The 18024-nt window shown below is 37.1% G+C and overlaps 1 protein-coding gene across 3 annotated transcripts in view; it reads right to left on the bottom strand.

Moving 5' to 3' along the window:
* DMD (dystrophin) overlaps positions 1–18024 on the bottom strand; it is a 2292284-nt gene that overhangs the window by 390679 nt on the left and 1883581 nt on the right. For all 3 annotated transcript variants that reach the window (XM_056131284.1, XM_056131279.1, XM_056131278.1), the window contains 2 exons: positions 12556–12728; positions 3618–3774 (listed from right to left, as the gene is read on the bottom strand). In XM_056131284.1, coding sequence (XP_055987259.1) covers positions 3618–3774; positions 12556–12728 — 330 coding nt within the window. The remainder of the gene's footprint in view (positions 1–3617; positions 3775–12555; positions 12729–18024) is intronic.

Below are 18024 nucleotides of genomic sequence, written 5' to 3'. Positions count from 1 at the left end.
GTGCACTTCTACATATACACCAGAGTTTTTTTTTCTATTCCAAGGGCTGGAGCGATAGCACAGTGGGTAGGGCGTTTGCCTTGCTTGCAGCCAACATGGCCGATCCGAGTTCGATTCCTCCGCCCCTCTCGAAGAGCCCGGCAAGCTACCGAGAGTATCTTGCCCACACAGCAGAGCCTGGCAAGCTCCCCGTGATAAATTCGATATGCCAAACACAGTAACAACAAAGTCTCCAATGGAGACGTTACTGGGCCCGCTCGAGCAAATCGAGAAACAACGGGAGGGCCTTTACCTTTACCTTTACCTTTTTTGTCTATTCCAAGTTAGAACATTGAAAAATAATGTTCACAGAGACAGGGGGGATGGGGGGATGGGGGTGGGAGGGATATTATCCATGGTGGTGGAAAATGGGCACTGGTGGAGGGATGGGTATCTGATCATTGTATAATTGAAACCAAAGCACAAAAAATTGTAAATCTACAACTTTAAAAAAAAATAAAATAAAATAAAGGGAAAAAAATTTAGGCAAAAGTAAAAAAAAAAAGAAGAAAAATAATGTTATATTCTACCCCAAATTAAAAATCTAATTTGACGTCTTCTACAATATAAAGGGATAGGTGTAATGGAGAAATTAGGAATTATACTAAACAGACAAAAAGTTGTACCAGTTTTGTCAAGCTTTTCCCATTTGGTAGCAAGTTACTCAGTTGCTAAAATTCATGTTCATATACTGTGTGTTTTCACTTCAGAAATATGTAACAGTAGCCACTATATGCCACGGACTTTGCTAGGTAAGAATATTTGAAGGTCAGCAAAAAAGAAATTCTTACATTTTCTCTCAGACACTAGTAGAGATGACAGAAACATGATGGAAAAAAACAAAGCCTAAGCAAAAACTATTACTGTCAGAAGACACTAGTGAAGAGCCAACTCATTATTCTGAAGACTGGTAGTATAGAAACACTTAACCTTCATATCGAATATAAATGGTATATACCATGTACCCAAATAATGCACAAACTATTTTAATAAAAGTATTCCAGATAATCACTGTATCACTGTATTCCCCTTGATCGTTGAATTACTTGAGCGGGCACCAGTAATGTCTCTATTCCCCCCAACCCTGAGATTTTAACAGCTTCTTTTTACTCATCTTTTCCCAATGATTGGAGGCTCTTTCAGGTTCAGGAGAATGAGACCTGTTGTCGTTACTGTATGTGGCATATCAAATACACCACGGAGAGCTTGCCAAGCTCTGCCCAGGCAGGCGGGATACTCTCAGTAGCTTGCAGGGCTCTCCAAGAGGCATAAATTAATATATTTTATTCCAGCTAATAGATGAAGAAATTATAAAATAATTATCACACTGCAATTTTAAGTCACTGACAATAAGCAGCTAGCAAATTACTCCCCCATGAAAATAAAAGCCATAAGTACTTTCCAATTATAAAAGAATATACCTATAAAATAGTCTTCCCTCCAAAAGTTGAAAGTGAATATTATCAAATTTGCAAAATTTGAAAATTCAGTATGTTCAGTATGCTAGTCTTTGGCCACATCTGGCTAGTGATTGCTTGAAATGTGACTAGTATGATTTTGTGCTGTTGTTGCAAATTTCTAAATAGATTGTATGTTAAGTAATTCTAATTGTTGTTCTTCAGTTATATAAGAGAAAATCATAGAGGAAACTGGGTGAAATGTACAGGGAAACTACTATTTTGGCAATGTACTGAGAGCCTATAATTATTTCAAAATATAATGTTCTTAAAAAGACATTTAAGAAACAAATTAACCAACTGCAATGTGTGGACCTTATTTCAGTGCTTATTTAAACCCCAAACAAAACAAAACAAAACAAAAAGCCTGTTAAAACATTTCTGATATATATGTGAGACAAATAAATTTAAACACTGCCTGGGTATTTGTTTTAACTAACTATTAACATTTTATAAGTACTACAGCAGCACTGTGGTTACTTTTACAGAGCGATACTTATCTTGTAGCGATACTTTATCAAATATTTATGAATGAAATGATCCATGCCTGAGATTTGCTTCAAAATAAGAAGAACAGGGTAAAGGTACAGAAACGAGAGCAACTATGAATTGATAATGCTTGAAGTCTTGGTGGGTACGTGGGTGTTTAGTGTAGGATTCTGCCTGTTTTTGTGCATGTCCGATGTTTTCCATAATAAAATATGTTTAAAAATTACCAAATGAAGCTGGCAATTTCTTAAAGGCTAGTATTAATGCAGACACATTTGACATTTAAAATATAATGGCTTGCATTATGTATGATTGGACTAGAAGAGCAAAAAAAGGATTTCTATTCAACTTAGTTTCAATGAAAACAGGTTTAAAAATAGTCATTGCAGCAAGAAGAGGCAGCCAGGAAGTAAAGAGGCTGGGGGGTAGGGCAGAAGTCAAGAGCCACGGATACATTGGTGGTGTAGAGTTGTATAGCAATATAACCAAATTACAGAGTCAATATCATTGAAATCAGGAGATCAAACCATAAAACTAAACTTATAAACGTGCCGGTCAAACATCTGCACTTCTATGTTCATTGCTGCTCTGTTCACAATAGCCAAAATTTGGAAAATTCCCGAATGCCTGAGAACAGATGACTGGTTAAAGAAACTTTGGTACATCTACACAATGGAATACTATGCAGCTGTTAGAAAAGATGAATTCATAAAATTTACATACAAGTGGTTCTACATGGAAAGTATCATGCTAAGTGAAATGAGCCAGAAAGAGAGGGACAGACATAGAAAGTTTTCACTCATCTGGGGAATATAAAGTAACAGAATGGGAGTCGAACACCCAAGAATAGTTGAGATAAGTACCAGGAGGTCTGCTCCATGTCTTGGAAGCCAGCCTCACATGCTGGGAGAAAAGGCAGCTCAGATAGAGAAGGGAACACCAAGTAAGGGATGTTTGGAGGACTCGCTCGGGATGTGAGATGTGTGCTGACAGTAGACTATAGACCGAACACGATGGCCACTCAATACCTCTATTGAAAACCACAACACCCTAAAGGGAAGAGAGAGCAAAAGGGAATACCCTGCCACAGAGGCGGGGTGGGGTGGGGGTTGGGAGGGCTACTGGGATCATTGATGATGAAGAATGGGCACTGGTAGAGGGATGGGTACTCAATCACTGTATAACTGAAACCCAAGCTCGAAAGTTTGTAAGTTTACAACTGTACCTCATGGTGTTTCACAGATTTAAAAAAGGGGAAAAATGTGCTGGTCAAAGAGGATACGTGGGAGGGAAACCTGGGGAGACTGGTGGAGGGAAGCTGACACTGGTGGTAGGATTGGTGCTAAAGCTCAACTATGGGAAATGTTGTAAAACACTGTGGCTTTACAAAAAAAATGCAATTTCCAAGCAGTCACTGAATGTTTCATATATGCAAGGGACTTAGTTTAACAATATCCCACCAGGGTTCATGGAGATAACACAAAGAGCTGCAATGCATACTTTGCATACAAGGCCCCAGTTTCTATCGCTAGCACCTCCTGGATACCCAAGCCTGACAGATGTGCTCCCCAAGCACTGAACCAGAGGTAGATCCCCCCAAAACACTGAGTGTGCCCCTGACAAATGTCCTACCCTGTGGACATCATTCTGCTTCTGAACTGTTGGAAAATCGCCTCCAATAGGAGCCTGGCGGCTTAACTCGTCATCTTTCAGCTGCAGCCACACTAGAAGTTCCTGAAGAGAAAGATGCAGGCGCTTCCACTGGTCAGAACTGGCTTCCAAATGGGACCTAAAAATAACAGAAGCAAATGATGTCAGAACATGAAGAAGCACCATTGAGGATTCTACAGATGCCATTAAAGGTTCTTGGGCTTGATGAGCTCCATAGTGAATAAATGTGCTATGAACTACAGAGCAATCCTTAATAAAAACCTGGCTTTTGAGAGTCACAAAATGGAGGATATTGATGGCAATTTTGAGGAAAAACAGTATTTAGCCATATGTTTATTTCCACATGCAGAATTCTGACACTTTTTGGCATGAAATTCACACTGGAATAGATTGCTTTCCCCAAGAGTCGCAGTCAATGATTCTTACTGTTTCTGCTAAAAAAATTGTACCCAATGACTAATAAAAACCACTCAGCTTTCAAGTGACTCATACAAGTACTGGAATTCTTTCTACTTTGAGAAATAGAAAGGTCTCTCCCCACATTTTGACTTTTCCATTTATACACCCTAGGCAGCTCTTCCATTGACTCCTTCCATATGGCATCTGTTCCTTTTCGCTCCTCTCCCCATATGCTTCTCCTTTCCCTCTACCCTTCTTTATTCTTGTGCACCTGGGATATGTTTTCACCAAGTCCCAACATTTTCTGCTTTGTTTCCTTTGTGTAAAATGTACTGATACAACAACTCACGTGGAAAAGTAAAATCAGACATTTGCCCGAAAGCTTCCTCCAAACATGAATAATTTAAGCAGTAGATTGAGTGCTTTTACCATCAATTGTATTTGGAGCTTGTTAATCTGTAGAAGCCATTTAAGAATATACAAATGAAGGATCTGTGCTATAAAATCTACATTTCATCTGAGGATGAGACTCTAAACGAATAAAATAAATCATTATCTAGAAAATAGAGGAAGCACAGAATGTTAGCAAAGCACTATCCTCAGGTAAGTCAACACAGGTGCCATATTACTCAAACATTATAAGCAGTTACTAATTAATTAATAAAAATTAATGCTGCCAACTCCAAGAATATAATCTAGTTTCTTATACCTACAAATTGAAATACAAAGTGACTGTGTAGAACAACATTTCTCCTGGCCATTTTGTAACTTAACTTGACATTTCATGTACAATTCTGCTCTGCTTAGTCAAACAGAATCACCAAGTCTGTACTGAGAATTATATTGCTCCAAACTTTCATAAGGATAATATTGTGACATGTAGAAGTTTTTTAAATGTGAAAATGCAATAACAGCTTAAATTAAAAGACTTAAATAGAAAAAGAATGCAAAGATATATGTATAAAACCATCATTTACTGCATTTCTTAAGATGGACACAAAGCAGAAATGACTCAAATATTCATTACTAAGGAACTGTATATTGACATGTGTAATGGTGAACTTATACTGCAATGTTCAAGTCTTCTAAATCCTGTGTATTGTTATAGGTGATGACACAGGCAAATATTTAAAGAAGTGGAAAAGATCAGCCTGTCAGTTGCAAAGACAGAAAGCAGGATAGAGAAAGAAAAATAATCTAAAACTTTTGTGTACCTACATATATTTGCATGCAGACACATGATAATAAATGAAAAAATTATAAAAAGACAACTAGTTAAGTTCCCAGAGGTTAACTTTATAGGTGATTTATTATTTCATATTCACCCTTCTCCAGTGCTCAGAATGGTTTTTCCAATGTGAGTGGTATAACATTATATTCATAAAAGCGAGGTTATTTTCATCAGAGAGATTAAGTAGTTCTGAACTCTGAGAACATTATTATGCAGTCAGTGAATCAGGAAATAGAAACATGACTATGCAAATAGCATAACATATAGTGGTCACTCCCTTTATGTCTCCTTTCTAGTCATCACTTCTCCATGATTATGTCTAACAAAGAAATCTTGATGCCATATTTTAGTTATTAAATTATATGCAATGAAGACTGGTTACAGGGATTTCCTGGGATGTCTGAAATTTGCTCCTTGGTCCTCTTGAGGGTAAAAGAGCATGCAAAGCAGGACATTTTGAAAAGTAAATAGAAAGAAGCCTAGTTCAGACATAGCAGCAAATGGGAGAAGAAACAATGATGTAATAAATATTTATCAAGTACTCCTAAGTTTCAATAGGCACTGGGGAGTCAGAGAGGGGAAATGAAGTAGAATGTAAGATGTCAAATGCTTGGCATCCCTGTGTCTGGAAAACAAACATCTCTGAGGTGAGCATTCAACTCCATTCTAAGTTAAGCAGGTTCTGACCAATTATTAGTAGGATGATGAAACCATTTTGTTCCTCTAAGAAATAAAAAAAGTAGATCTGATGAGGCCCAGGGAATTTCCTTTTGAAAGGATATAAAAAGCTCCATAATAAGAACTAGGGGAGCTCTTCAAAGCCAGGGACAAAGGCCAATCCAGAGAGTTGATGGAGAAGCAGAAAGAGAACTTGGAAACGCAATGAGAAATAGGCTATGAAGATGGAAGGAAACCTTAATTGCAAAGGTATAAAGACAGATGCTGAAGCATCTTACTAGAGCAGTCATATTTAGACATTCAAAATGAAAATCACACACATTATACGAGGAAATCCTTAAGCAGAGTGGGGCTTATATAAAATATTTTAAATATCTGAGCAATGAAGGTTTTCCAAATTGGAAAATATTCTCTCTCTATGCGTACCTACTCAACAGAATATTCTGAGGTTTGAAAGGGCACATTTAGCTTCTATACAATGTCCATTAATCTTTATTACCAATGACAAGAGCTTAGGGGTTATGAGCATTTAACATGGCAAGTGTTGATCTTTAATAAGCAGATAATTTGTACAACTTGTAAGGCTTGGATAAAATGCAAAACCTTTAGGTGTGTTGGGATATGCTGCTTGGTCTTCAAGGATCTCCTGGGTGTCAGGACTCCAAGAACCATAAGGGCTGCTAAACTGATTGTTATTTCTCTAGACACAAATATTTCAAATATGATTTGGTTGATGCCTAGTTTGAAATCCTTAATAAAACTTTACTCTGAAAGGCAAAAATTCTTAAAGAAAAAATGTATTATATTGAAATCATTCTTCACTGACTTCCTTTATAAAACTAATGATATGATATATTCTTCTATATCTTTGGTGCCCTTGTGTAATAAGATAGCATTTAAGTAAACAGACAGAAAAGGTGAGAATACAGAAATAATAAGGAACCACAGGAATAATGTAGGAGCTATGGGGCTTTAAATTAAGAGTGAAAATTAAACTCAAGAGAAGTAAACATTTTTTTCCAGATAGGGGCCAGGAACATCAACTTTCAAAAATAATTAGCATACCAAGAGTAAGAAAAAGGTCAAAGATATTTGATGTCCAGCCTGTGTTTTACTCTTAGATATAGATTCTACATTTTTTCTTTCTTTCTTATTTATATAAAACTCTCTAACTTCTAAAAAACATTATTCCTTAAGAGATTTATTGTGGATCCAGATAATATAAAACTGGTATTCTCAACTCTCAAATTAAGGTTCAAAATTTTCTATGTATAGTTTTCTATGTATAATTTTGTATAACATAAGTATCTCCCCCCAATATCTCACAGAATGTAAATCTTGCTGAAATTAGGTTGATATGTGGTCTTCAGTTAATAGTATATATAACAATATAGAAAATGTAATCGGATTAAATCAAAGTCTTCATACATGCTTTTTTACATAAAAAAACTTGATTTGACTACTTCTCAAAGGTGTTTATATTTTAAAATTAAAATACAAGGTGTGTGGATGTGGACTTCTTGAGAATGATAAATAACTGTTTTCAACCAATGAACATGCTGAGATTAGGTGATTGCACCAATCACTCTGTGTGTGTATATATATATATGTATATATATATACATATATATAGGTATATATGCAAATATGTATCTATGTATGTTAGCATGTTTTGTTTTATTTTGGACATCAAGTGGTGCTCCTGCCTTTGCACTCAAGAATCACTCCTCTGCAGGGCATGGGACTCCATATAGGGAACCAAACAATGAACCCAGTTTTCCCATGTTCAAGGCAAGTGTCCAACCCATTGTACTTTCTCTCTAGTCTCCACATAGTTCTGTTTTGAGGCCACATTGGTGGTACTCAAGGCATATGGCTGGCATTGTGCTCATAGTTCATTCATTCCTGGTGATGCGCAGGGAATTTTTTATGGTGTTAAGGGTCAAACTTAGGTTTCATGCATACAAGGAAAGCAACTTATCTACTGTAATTTCTCTCTAGCTCCATGAATATTAACATGTCATGGTCCTCCCGTTGTTCATCGATTTGCTAGAGCGGGCCCAGTAACGCCTCCATCATGAGACTTGTTGTTACTGTGTTTGGCATATCGAGTACTTCACGGGTAGCTTGCCAGGCTCTGCCGTGCGTGCGGGCGAGATACTCGGTAGCTTGCCGGGCTCTCCGAGAGGGGCAGAGGAATCGAACTCGGGTTGGCCATGTTGGCTGCGTGCAAGGCAAATGCCCTACTGCTGTGCTATCGCTCTGTGGGTAGGGCATTTGCCTTGCATGTGGCCAACCGGGTCAACCTGAGTTCGATTCCTCCACCCCTCTCGGAGAGCCCGGCAAGCTACCAAGAGTATTAACATGTAAGTAAGTTTTTTCACTTTATTTCTCCTTCAATTTAAAGAAGTTAACATTTTACTTTCTTTAATGGTACTCACCTATCCCTGAGTATTTACTTTTATTTCTTGGGCACTTGTAATTTGGTAGTATATGTGCAGTGCATAGTATATGATTTTCCTTAGACTAAATTATAAAAAAATACAACTCAATTGTTATTTTTTCTTAGGGATACCTTATTTACTTCTTTTAAACACTTTATTTTTGTACTTAGTTCCATTTAAGTATAAAAAATAGCCATAGTAGAAAAGTTCAGTAATTTGCAAGGTTCATAAAGGGTGCTTGCAGAACTGAAACTAGAATTGAAAAACTGTTTTGGGAACTTGAAGTGACCACCACCCAGGTTTCTGTTCAAACCTCCCCACTTCAGTGCAAGTATGAAGCTGACAGGCGGTTTGTTAAATATTCTATATTTGGCAGTTAGTAATAGAGCCAGAGAAATCTCATTGGCCATCTAGTAGCAGACTCTTTCTACTCAACCTGATTTAGAGCTTGGAGTTTAGGGATTTTTTTCAATCAATTTTGCTCAAGTCAGCAAGCATATAAACCTACAAAACTCATGAGGACTTAAAGGAAGTTGACATCAAGTGTAAATGAAAATAGCACAGGAATGATATGGTGAAGAAAGAGTCTACGGAGAAAAATTCAAATTTTGGAATTTGAGTGAAAAATTGGATGCTGGGAGGAAATAGTGTTCTGGGTGAGAGGACCAGCAAATATACATATGCATATGGTAGGATGAGAAAACTGTGGGACAGTAGAAAACTGTGGGACAGTAGAAAGCAGAATGTATCTGGCTCATAGAATCCAATGTCAAGGAGTAATTATATTGGGGCTTGGCAAGGTAAGAACGGGGATGCAAAAGAGCAGAGAAGGGAAGGGATTAAGTTGGGCTTATTAGGCAGTTAATAGGGAGTAGAAGAGCTGCTGGATATTAGAGACTAAATACAAATTTCATGAGATTAATGGTTTATTTTTCCTATTTCATTCACTGTGTGAATCTCAGTGCCTAAAAGAGTGCCTAGCATAAATAAAATGTTAAAAAAACTAAAAAAGGAATAAACTAAATATGACATCAGTAAGTTCAACAAAGCAAATAGTATGATATAAACCGTGTTCAAGAAAGAGTATACTTGTAACTGTGTAATGGGTTGTCTAAGAAAATAAGGGGAAAATGTTGAATCTGTCAAATGGAAGGAAGGATGTGTGGATGCCTGAACAAAATTGTAATCATAGGAGAAAAAGCTACAAAACAGAAGGGAAATCAGTGGAAGGTCATAAAATGCAGGTGGAGCTGAAAGCGAAGGATACCTCTTATGAGTCAATTAATGCAAAGAGCAACTTCAAAATCATTTGGATTCAATTTTTTCATGAAAAATAATGCTTTTGAAAAAATTTCTTGAAATATAAAAATGCATTGAGGAATCCTTATAAAACAATGAACTTCTGAACCTCTAAAATTCTTTAGTATGATAGGTTTGAGCAAACAGGAATTTTTTTCTTGGGTAACTAACTGGATTTTTTTTGCTTTTTGGGTTACACCCAGTGATGCATAGGGGTTACTCCTGGCTCTGCACTCAGGATTTAGTCCTGGCGGTGCTCAGGAGACCATATGGGATGCTGGGAATTGAACCTGGGTTGGCCGCGTGCAAGGCACACGCCCTACCCACTGTGCTATCTCTCCAGTCCACTAACTGGATTTTTTAAAAAGAAAATGATAACTTTTATAAAACACCTCACATGGAGTTGCTGACTACCTTGCAATGTATGTAATATATATTTGCAAGTGCCATAAACGGTCTTATATCTAAACCCTTCTGGTGTTCATATGTTCTATTTCATAGCCATCTCAAATTATTACTTTACCTATGCTTCTCTCAACTGTACCCTGCCACTCAGGATGGATTGGCTGTTACCTTTATTTTAATCACAAGTCAGGAAATAAATGAAATCATTTGGATGTCAAGAATTATTTTCCTCTATTTTCCCCTCTAAGAGCTTGCTTATAACAGTCTGAATTATTAGAGAGGCCTATTGAAAAGCCCAAACCATTGATATGAATATATAAATTCTAGAATTCGCAGCACCTTAGATAAGCAAAGGTAACTGTTTTCTACTTGATTAATGACAGTAAGAATTAAACTGCAGTAGCTGGCATATGGGAACTTGCTGAGAATGAAGAGCCCATATTTTGGCTGACATGCTGTTTGCCGCTTTCAATTCTCCTTATATTTCATCAAGTTCACATGAAGGAGAGAAAAGGCACTGAGTGATGTGCAGAACAGTTTTAGTACCTTTCTTTTTTCTTTCTACAAAAAAGCATAACTTACTTTTCTTTATCTAACAATATCTTTTCCAACTCCCATGTTTCATTCCTTGTAATGACAGAGACTACAAATTTGGCTTTTGTTATTATACACACTCTGAAGATTTAAGCTGCAGAAAGTGCTTAGGGCCTCTCTAGCTTTTAAAATGCTTATTGTTACTGCCAGCAACACTTGGATGGGCCAAAGACGTAGATGAGCGGCATACTTGAGGCAACAATCTTATAAATAAAATCAAATCCTTTTCTACTCCTGTAACCTGCCCACACGGCAGAGTCTGGCAAACTCTCCGTGGCGTACCCAATATGCCAAATACCAGTAACAATGATGGGTCTCATTCTCCTAAAGAGCCTTGAATATAGCACTTTCTTAAAAATCTCAGGGCTAGGATGAAGGAGACGTTACTGGGGCCTGCTCAAGGCAATCGACGAATCACAGGATGGTCGTGATTTGTCGTGATTCTACTCATGAAATATGCTTCTACTTCATCCTTTGATTTACTATATTTTTGTGAAAAAGATAGGCAAATCTTATATTTTCTTTCTTCCTTCATACCTAATGGTACAGTAAAACCACTAAAAGCTCAAATTCTCTATGTTCATATCTTGGGCTTGCTACACTCGGTAAGGTAGTAAGATTCTCTGTACCTCACATTCTTCAAATACCAAGAAAATTAAAAGAGAATTTATCACTTACTGCTGCTCAGAGCATTGAACAGGTCAACAAATCTAAAGTCTCAGGTGACTGAAAGTACTTGGCACCACCATAGAAGCAGGAGTCTCTAGCATGATTTCTTATTAAGTATAGATTTTCACAGCAAAAATGTTTTCAAATTTCAGTTCTGTTTCTTTTCCATTGTAGAAATAAATATGGTGCACATCCAATTTGTTTTAAAGCTTAGAAAATATGTCAAGAAGGAAACATAACTTCCTTCTGTAATCTTATGACCTAGTAGTAATAAGTACCTGCAATAATGAGGTTATTTTTCTTAACTACTAGGAAGCCTATTTATCCTCTTCTGCATTCCTCCACTACCAGCCCTCTTCTCTACATAGAAGCAAGCAGAAAGTAGTGCTATGAAGTGAGATGAATTAGGAAAAGTACTGGTTCAAAGGTAGAATTCCACTCCCTGGACTTAAAAGGTCATTTTAGGAATGCTGGGAAATGCTCTCATGATCTTTGCTCTTCCATTTTCCTGTTGAACTTCTGCAAAAACAGGAACATCAGAGCTTTGTTCTGTTCTCTTTATACCAATGTCAAAATGCATCCATTAACTTCTCAAGAGAGTTGATATATATCAGGGGCAAAATACAATACGGGGACATAAAGTGTAGCTAGGGGCTTTGTCCAAAGAGAATGTGGTAAGGAAATTAGAGAGGATGCTACTGGAGAGGAAACAGATAGGAAGTTACTAAGGTGCCTGTACTAGCGAGAGGTCTCCTCAAAATTGTTAATTATAACACATTATGGTAATTAAAGAATGTCCTCTGTTAAGCATTTAGAGTAATACCAAAGAAACAATTCCATAACAAATATACATTATTTTTACATTTTTTGGTCTAACCCTGCAAATAAGCCAAGAGAGAACTCTATGAAATTAGGAAAGCTGTGTTCCTCATTTAAATTCACTCTAATGTCTTAATATGCATCTCTCCTGTGGTTATAAAACATCACCATTTTAATCTAATCTGAACCCTCAAGTATCATCTACATCCAAGCAAATGAATGATTCATTTATTCAAAATAAAATGAATCATTCTGAAATTGGGTAATTTACATAAACATATGAGATATCAGCTACTTGTGCTAAGAAAACGAGGGAATTTTTTTTCCATTTTCATTCCTGTCTTTTTTGTTCTTTTCCTACCTAATGTTGAGAGATTTTTTCCGCAGCTCACTCCACTTGAAGTTCATGTTATCCAAACGTCTTTGTAACAGGACAGCATCATCTGAACCTTCCAGGGATTTCAGTATTTTCTGGCCATTTTCATCCAGGTTGTGATAGATATCTGTGTGAGCTTCAATTTCCCCTTGGAGGTCCTATAAGACAGAAGAATATATGCACAATTACCAAACAAAAGAAACCAGCCATGAAAGTATTTGGAGAACTAAAAAAAACTATTGATTAAATATGCAGTTCAATGGGATCTGCTAACAAGAAGATACAGTTCCTCCCATTTGCCTTGGCGTATGGTTGTTTCATGTTATGATGTAGGAAAAAATGGGCATATTACTAGGTACAATATATTTATTACTTGAGATTAGAAACTAGATTAGAAATACACTTATGACTTCATAAATTCCCTAAGCTATGTATTCTTCCAGTAAACACAATAAGCTGTTTTACTAGATTAATAGGACATAAAATCTCATTTCAACCCAATTTCAGTAGGCTATGGGTCTAGCCATAATTCCACACACATGATAATTTGCTGAGTTGATTCTGACCATGAACACTTAAGACAGACTAATAAACAAGGCTGTCCTTGATGTCTATGCACCAGCATATGCATGGAATTCTAGCCTCAGAGAGAATATCTTGACAAGAGACATTAAGTTCGCCTCAGTATTAGAGCGACACTGAGCCAGAGCATCAGACATTGATTAGTGAGATTTTCCATTTAAAATATCATCCTATCATTAGGCTGGATGGGTGGAAAATTCACAGGACCATGATAAAAGTTATGCTAAGAGGTGACACATTCAACCTCACTGGTATCTAAACACATCAAGAAAATTATCAGAGTAGAAGAATCTGACCTTTACATGGTATGTCTTCCTGTGTAACATTTTCAGCTTGAACCGGGGACTACAGCACTGATCCTGTTGCATAGCAATCCTGAGAAAACCCGGCGACTGAAAGAGCGGTGCTTTAAAATGCCAACTTTGCTTACATTCTGTTGACAGAATGAATTTCGGAGCACAGGCCTCACTAGTCAATAATAATAAACAGTCACTTTGTACTCCACACTAAACGGTGGCCAGGCCTGTGGATGTGGGAGGGACCTCAAAGGGAGGAGGCCTGGAATATGCAACTGAGAGTTTATATTAAACAGCCAACTTTTCTTATCATTTTGCCACTCGAATCCAGAGACATTATAAATTCATTTTATATATGTGTTTCCCTCCTTGTTCCTAGCAGAACGGTCAACGCCAAAGGAACATTCCTTAGAGAGCTGCCGGGTACCCACATTCCTTTCTGCCTACACAATGAATGGAGGCTTTGTATACTATCTGAGTTGCTTTTAGAGATTTGTATGCTTCTGTTCAACAAGTTTAAAAATTCATTCTGAAGCTACAAACAATTGGATTGATCTGTGTAACTAGAAAAGTACTCCTCCCCTTTCTGAAATTGAATTAAATGATTTCTAAAGTAAGGGGAAAGTGGCAGCAGTAACATGTCAGGAATTCTGAAGAAGTGGCCTATGTTTTGAGTCACAGACTCTTAGAGGCAGAATTTCAGATGCTGTAGAAATCGGGTAGATGGACAATGAATGTCTCCTGTCACTATTTTTGGCAGCCAAAGTATCACTGATGGACTCTAAAGAGAACTCTGTCCCATTCTCTTTGACTAGAAGACAGTAAAGGGAATATGGATAGACACACATCTGAAGTTGAAAAAAATGGAAGCACTCAAAAAGATGCAATAACATCTATCAAAAATGGCTTGTTCTGGAAGGAAACAGTCTGATTTTGAAACCAGCTTCTGTGGTTAAAATCTAGTGGTGGACTTCTTTCAGGATAGGTAGATCAGAGACACATTCACTTCGTGTTTGTGTGCCTACAAGGCAAACAGCTCTGCTGAATATCTCACTTCTTCAGCAGAAAAGAAAAGTGAGGTTCATTTATTTTTTTAACCATTTGGGGAAAAAAGCCCAATGGATCAAAGTTATTCAGACAATTCCCCATTCCTCATTCTGACTTTACTTTTTGCTTGGTTTGGAGATTAAAATCAAACTTTTTGCTGTATAAAAATGCTTTGATGAATACAATCAGTTTTCTATATTAGTATGCATACAAATGATTAAATTTTTATATCCTGCATTTATAACAGAGTCTCGGGCTCAATCAATAGTCCCTTAAGATCGTGTATATCATGAAGTCATCAACATGGTACTGAATACACTAGAGATTTTCCCAAGCACAAATAGGATGTTGATTGATGACTTGGCTAATCTTCATCTTTGCTATCTACATTCCACTGCATATAAACATTTGTGTTGTATCATTAAAAAGAAATTCTCTAAAACTATTAAGAAACCAGTTCTTATTGAGGAATGATTACTTATCTAGTCTTCAAACTATGACAAATACAAGGCAAGTGCATGAAAAAATTATGCTTTACTTTTCCTAAAACCTACTTTTTTGGGGGCAGGTACCCTCACTAAAGGTATGGAGGGGTTCCAAGTATCACTCCCACTGATATTTAGAACAGTAATGGGGGCCTGATGATTTGGTTCCAAGGACTGCTGATGTGGTGTCATTTGGGCCCTGAATGCCATCAGAGTCACCTCAGCAGTGCTTAAGTGGGGTTATATAGTGCCAGGGTCAAACTCAGGGCCTTGAGCATACAAGGCATGTGCTCTACTGCATTGAGCTATCTCTGCAACAGTTCTAGTGTACATTACTTAATTCATTCATATTACCAACTAAATAGTGACGAGAACCTCCTGCTGCTTTGTAGATATTGGAATACAAGATTCTTCCTTTGGGCATTGGATGCATTTTGGCATTGGTGTAAAGGGCATTCAAAACTGACTAAAGTGAAACATTACTATCAGAAGTAAGGTAACTCTGGGTTACCTTTTTTATTTTTTTATTATTTATTTATAGCACTGTTTTTCTAGGTCCTGATAATGGTGTAGAGCAACCATTATCAGAATAATGGGTATTAATTAGAGTTTACCAAGCACCTATGAATGCACTGCTTTAATTCACTTTAATTATTCCTTCTCCTTGCTCTGTGAAGTCCAGTCTAACTTCTTTTTTTTTACTTTTTGGGTCATACCTGGCAATGCAAAGGGGTTGCTCCTGGCTCATGCACTCAGGAATTATTCTGGTGATGCTCGGGGGACCATATGGGATGCTGGGAATTGAACCCGGGTCAGCTGCATGCAAGGCAAATGCCCTACCTGCTGTGCTATTGCTCCAGCCCCCAGTCTAACTTCTTTGTTTTATAATCAAGAGCACAGAAGTTTATAGTTGTTCAATCGATTTACCTGGATTTATCATATATCTGATAATCTGATTTATCAATCTGATAAGCATTAGAACTAGACAAAGGTTTCGGATCTTTTGAATCTAGAAGTTCTTGAGTGCCACCATCACCTATTTACTGTAAGTATAGATTGTGATGGTAGCACTTGAAAAATCAAACCAGTCTATACTAACAAGGAGGGGAAACAACCATGGAAGGAGAATCATAAACAACAATACTTCTTTTGGTTAGAAATTTACACTCATGGATAGACAATCTATAAATTAAAAAAATGAATTTTACTACCCCTTTCACCTCTCATAAGCATCCAAGATAACCTGTTAGCAAAAAATCACACTGAAAATGTCTCTTTACTTAAAATATCCCTCTTTCTGAGGCCAGAGAGATAGTATAGGGGATCTGTCACTGTCACTGTCATCTCATGTGACAGGGATGAATGGAGACATTACTGGCGCCTGCTCAAGCAAAAGTATAAGGAATGATATATATATATATATATATATATATATATATTCTGCTAAAACAAATTAATTTCCATCAGTAATTTATTCCTTTGTCTCTATAAACCATGTGTACATTCCATGCTATCCTAACTTGAAACATAAGCCAAAATATGGCCATGTTGCTTTGGGATGACATCTACTAGGAAATCTGGAGAGTTCTTGCACTCACGTCGGTTGCTCTAAACTGGAAGTATGCGTGAGGAACACAAGACTTTCTTTAAATGACTGGCACATTGTTGTGGAGATTTTTCAGTATAAGCCAACAGCATGTGTCCTAGGTGGGGAGGAGGAACCTGTGAAAAACACTAACATGATGGCATTTATCTTAGGATTAATTTTACATTCTGGAGCCAGAGAAAACAGGTGATTGCTATGGAGAATCAAAGAGTTCTAGAAGACAGTCACTCTGGACAAAAAAGTAAATTTCACCATTCCTTTCAAAAAGTTTTGCTGCTTTTTATTTCTTTCTAGTTTTGGGGTCATACCTGGTGGTGGTTGGGAGCTGCCCCAGGCTCAGTACCTGGAGAGCCACTCCTGACAGTATCTGAGGGACTATGCAGTGCTAAAGATTGAACCTATCCACTGATCTATTTCTCTGACCCTCAAGTCATCTTATTTTACTTCTGACTTAACTATATTTAAGTCTTCGTCACTGCATTCGGTATATTCTATTTACTTGTTCTCTTTTTTGAAATCATTCATTAGGAGGAACTTTAATAAAAGAGAGGAAACAAAGGTGTTTTGTAACAAAAGTAACAATAGCAAGTAGCAGCAACAATAACAACACTCTCAAGACTTACTGTACACCAATCATTATCCAAAGCACATATAAATATGACTTATTTAGTCCTCTCAGTTTTCCTTAAGGAGAGGCACTATTATTTTAATTTTACATACAAGAGAATGAAATTACAGAGAGAGTAAATAAATAAAGCTGTGCAAGAATGCACAGCTATGGGCCGAAGTGACAATCCAGTGGGTAACGCGTTTGCCTTGTACAAGGCTGACCTATGTTCAACCCCTGGCATCCCATATGGTACCCTGAGCAGCGCCAAGAGTAATTCCTGAGTGTAGAGCTAGAAGGAACCCCTAAGTATCACCATGTGTGACCCCAAAAGAAAAAAAAAGAAAAGTAAAAATAAAAATGTTTCCAGAACATGCTAGCTATTCATTCAAAAAAAAAAGAATGCACAGTTAATCTACTGGGTGGACAGATGTCCAAACTAGACAGTTGTACTGTAGAGACTGCCCTCACCCACCAGATTTGGAGTTTTTCCATATTAAATTTTTAATTAATAATAGCCCTTTTAACATTTCAGCAAATCTAGCACCGCATCTAGAAAATGCAAAATAACAAACACTGTTTTCAGTACCCTGAGGGTAATTTTATGGTCTTAATAATACAAAGACTATTAAATGGACCTCAAACAGTGGACAAAGCTATTCAGTACAAGAGATACCATAAATTCATTGAGAAAATTTGTACAGATGGAAAAATAATATGCACTTCCTTCTTGCAAAATACAGTCTGTATTTTTGTGCAGTATGACCAAATTGCAGCTGTGAATACCACCTGAGGCAGACGAAGCTAGCAACATGTTCCTTATATGGTGGG

The sequence above is a fragment of the Sorex fumeus genome, unplaced genomic scaffold (genome assembly GCF_029834395.1).
Source record: "Sorex fumeus unplaced genomic scaffold, SorFum_2.1 ptg000086l, whole genome shotgun sequence".
NCBI lineage: Eukaryota > Metazoa > Chordata > Mammalia > Eulipotyphla > Soricidae > Sorex > Sorex fumeus.
The sequence above is the reverse complement of the archived record's forward strand: the minus strand, read 5'-3'. Positions and strand labels throughout refer to the sequence as shown.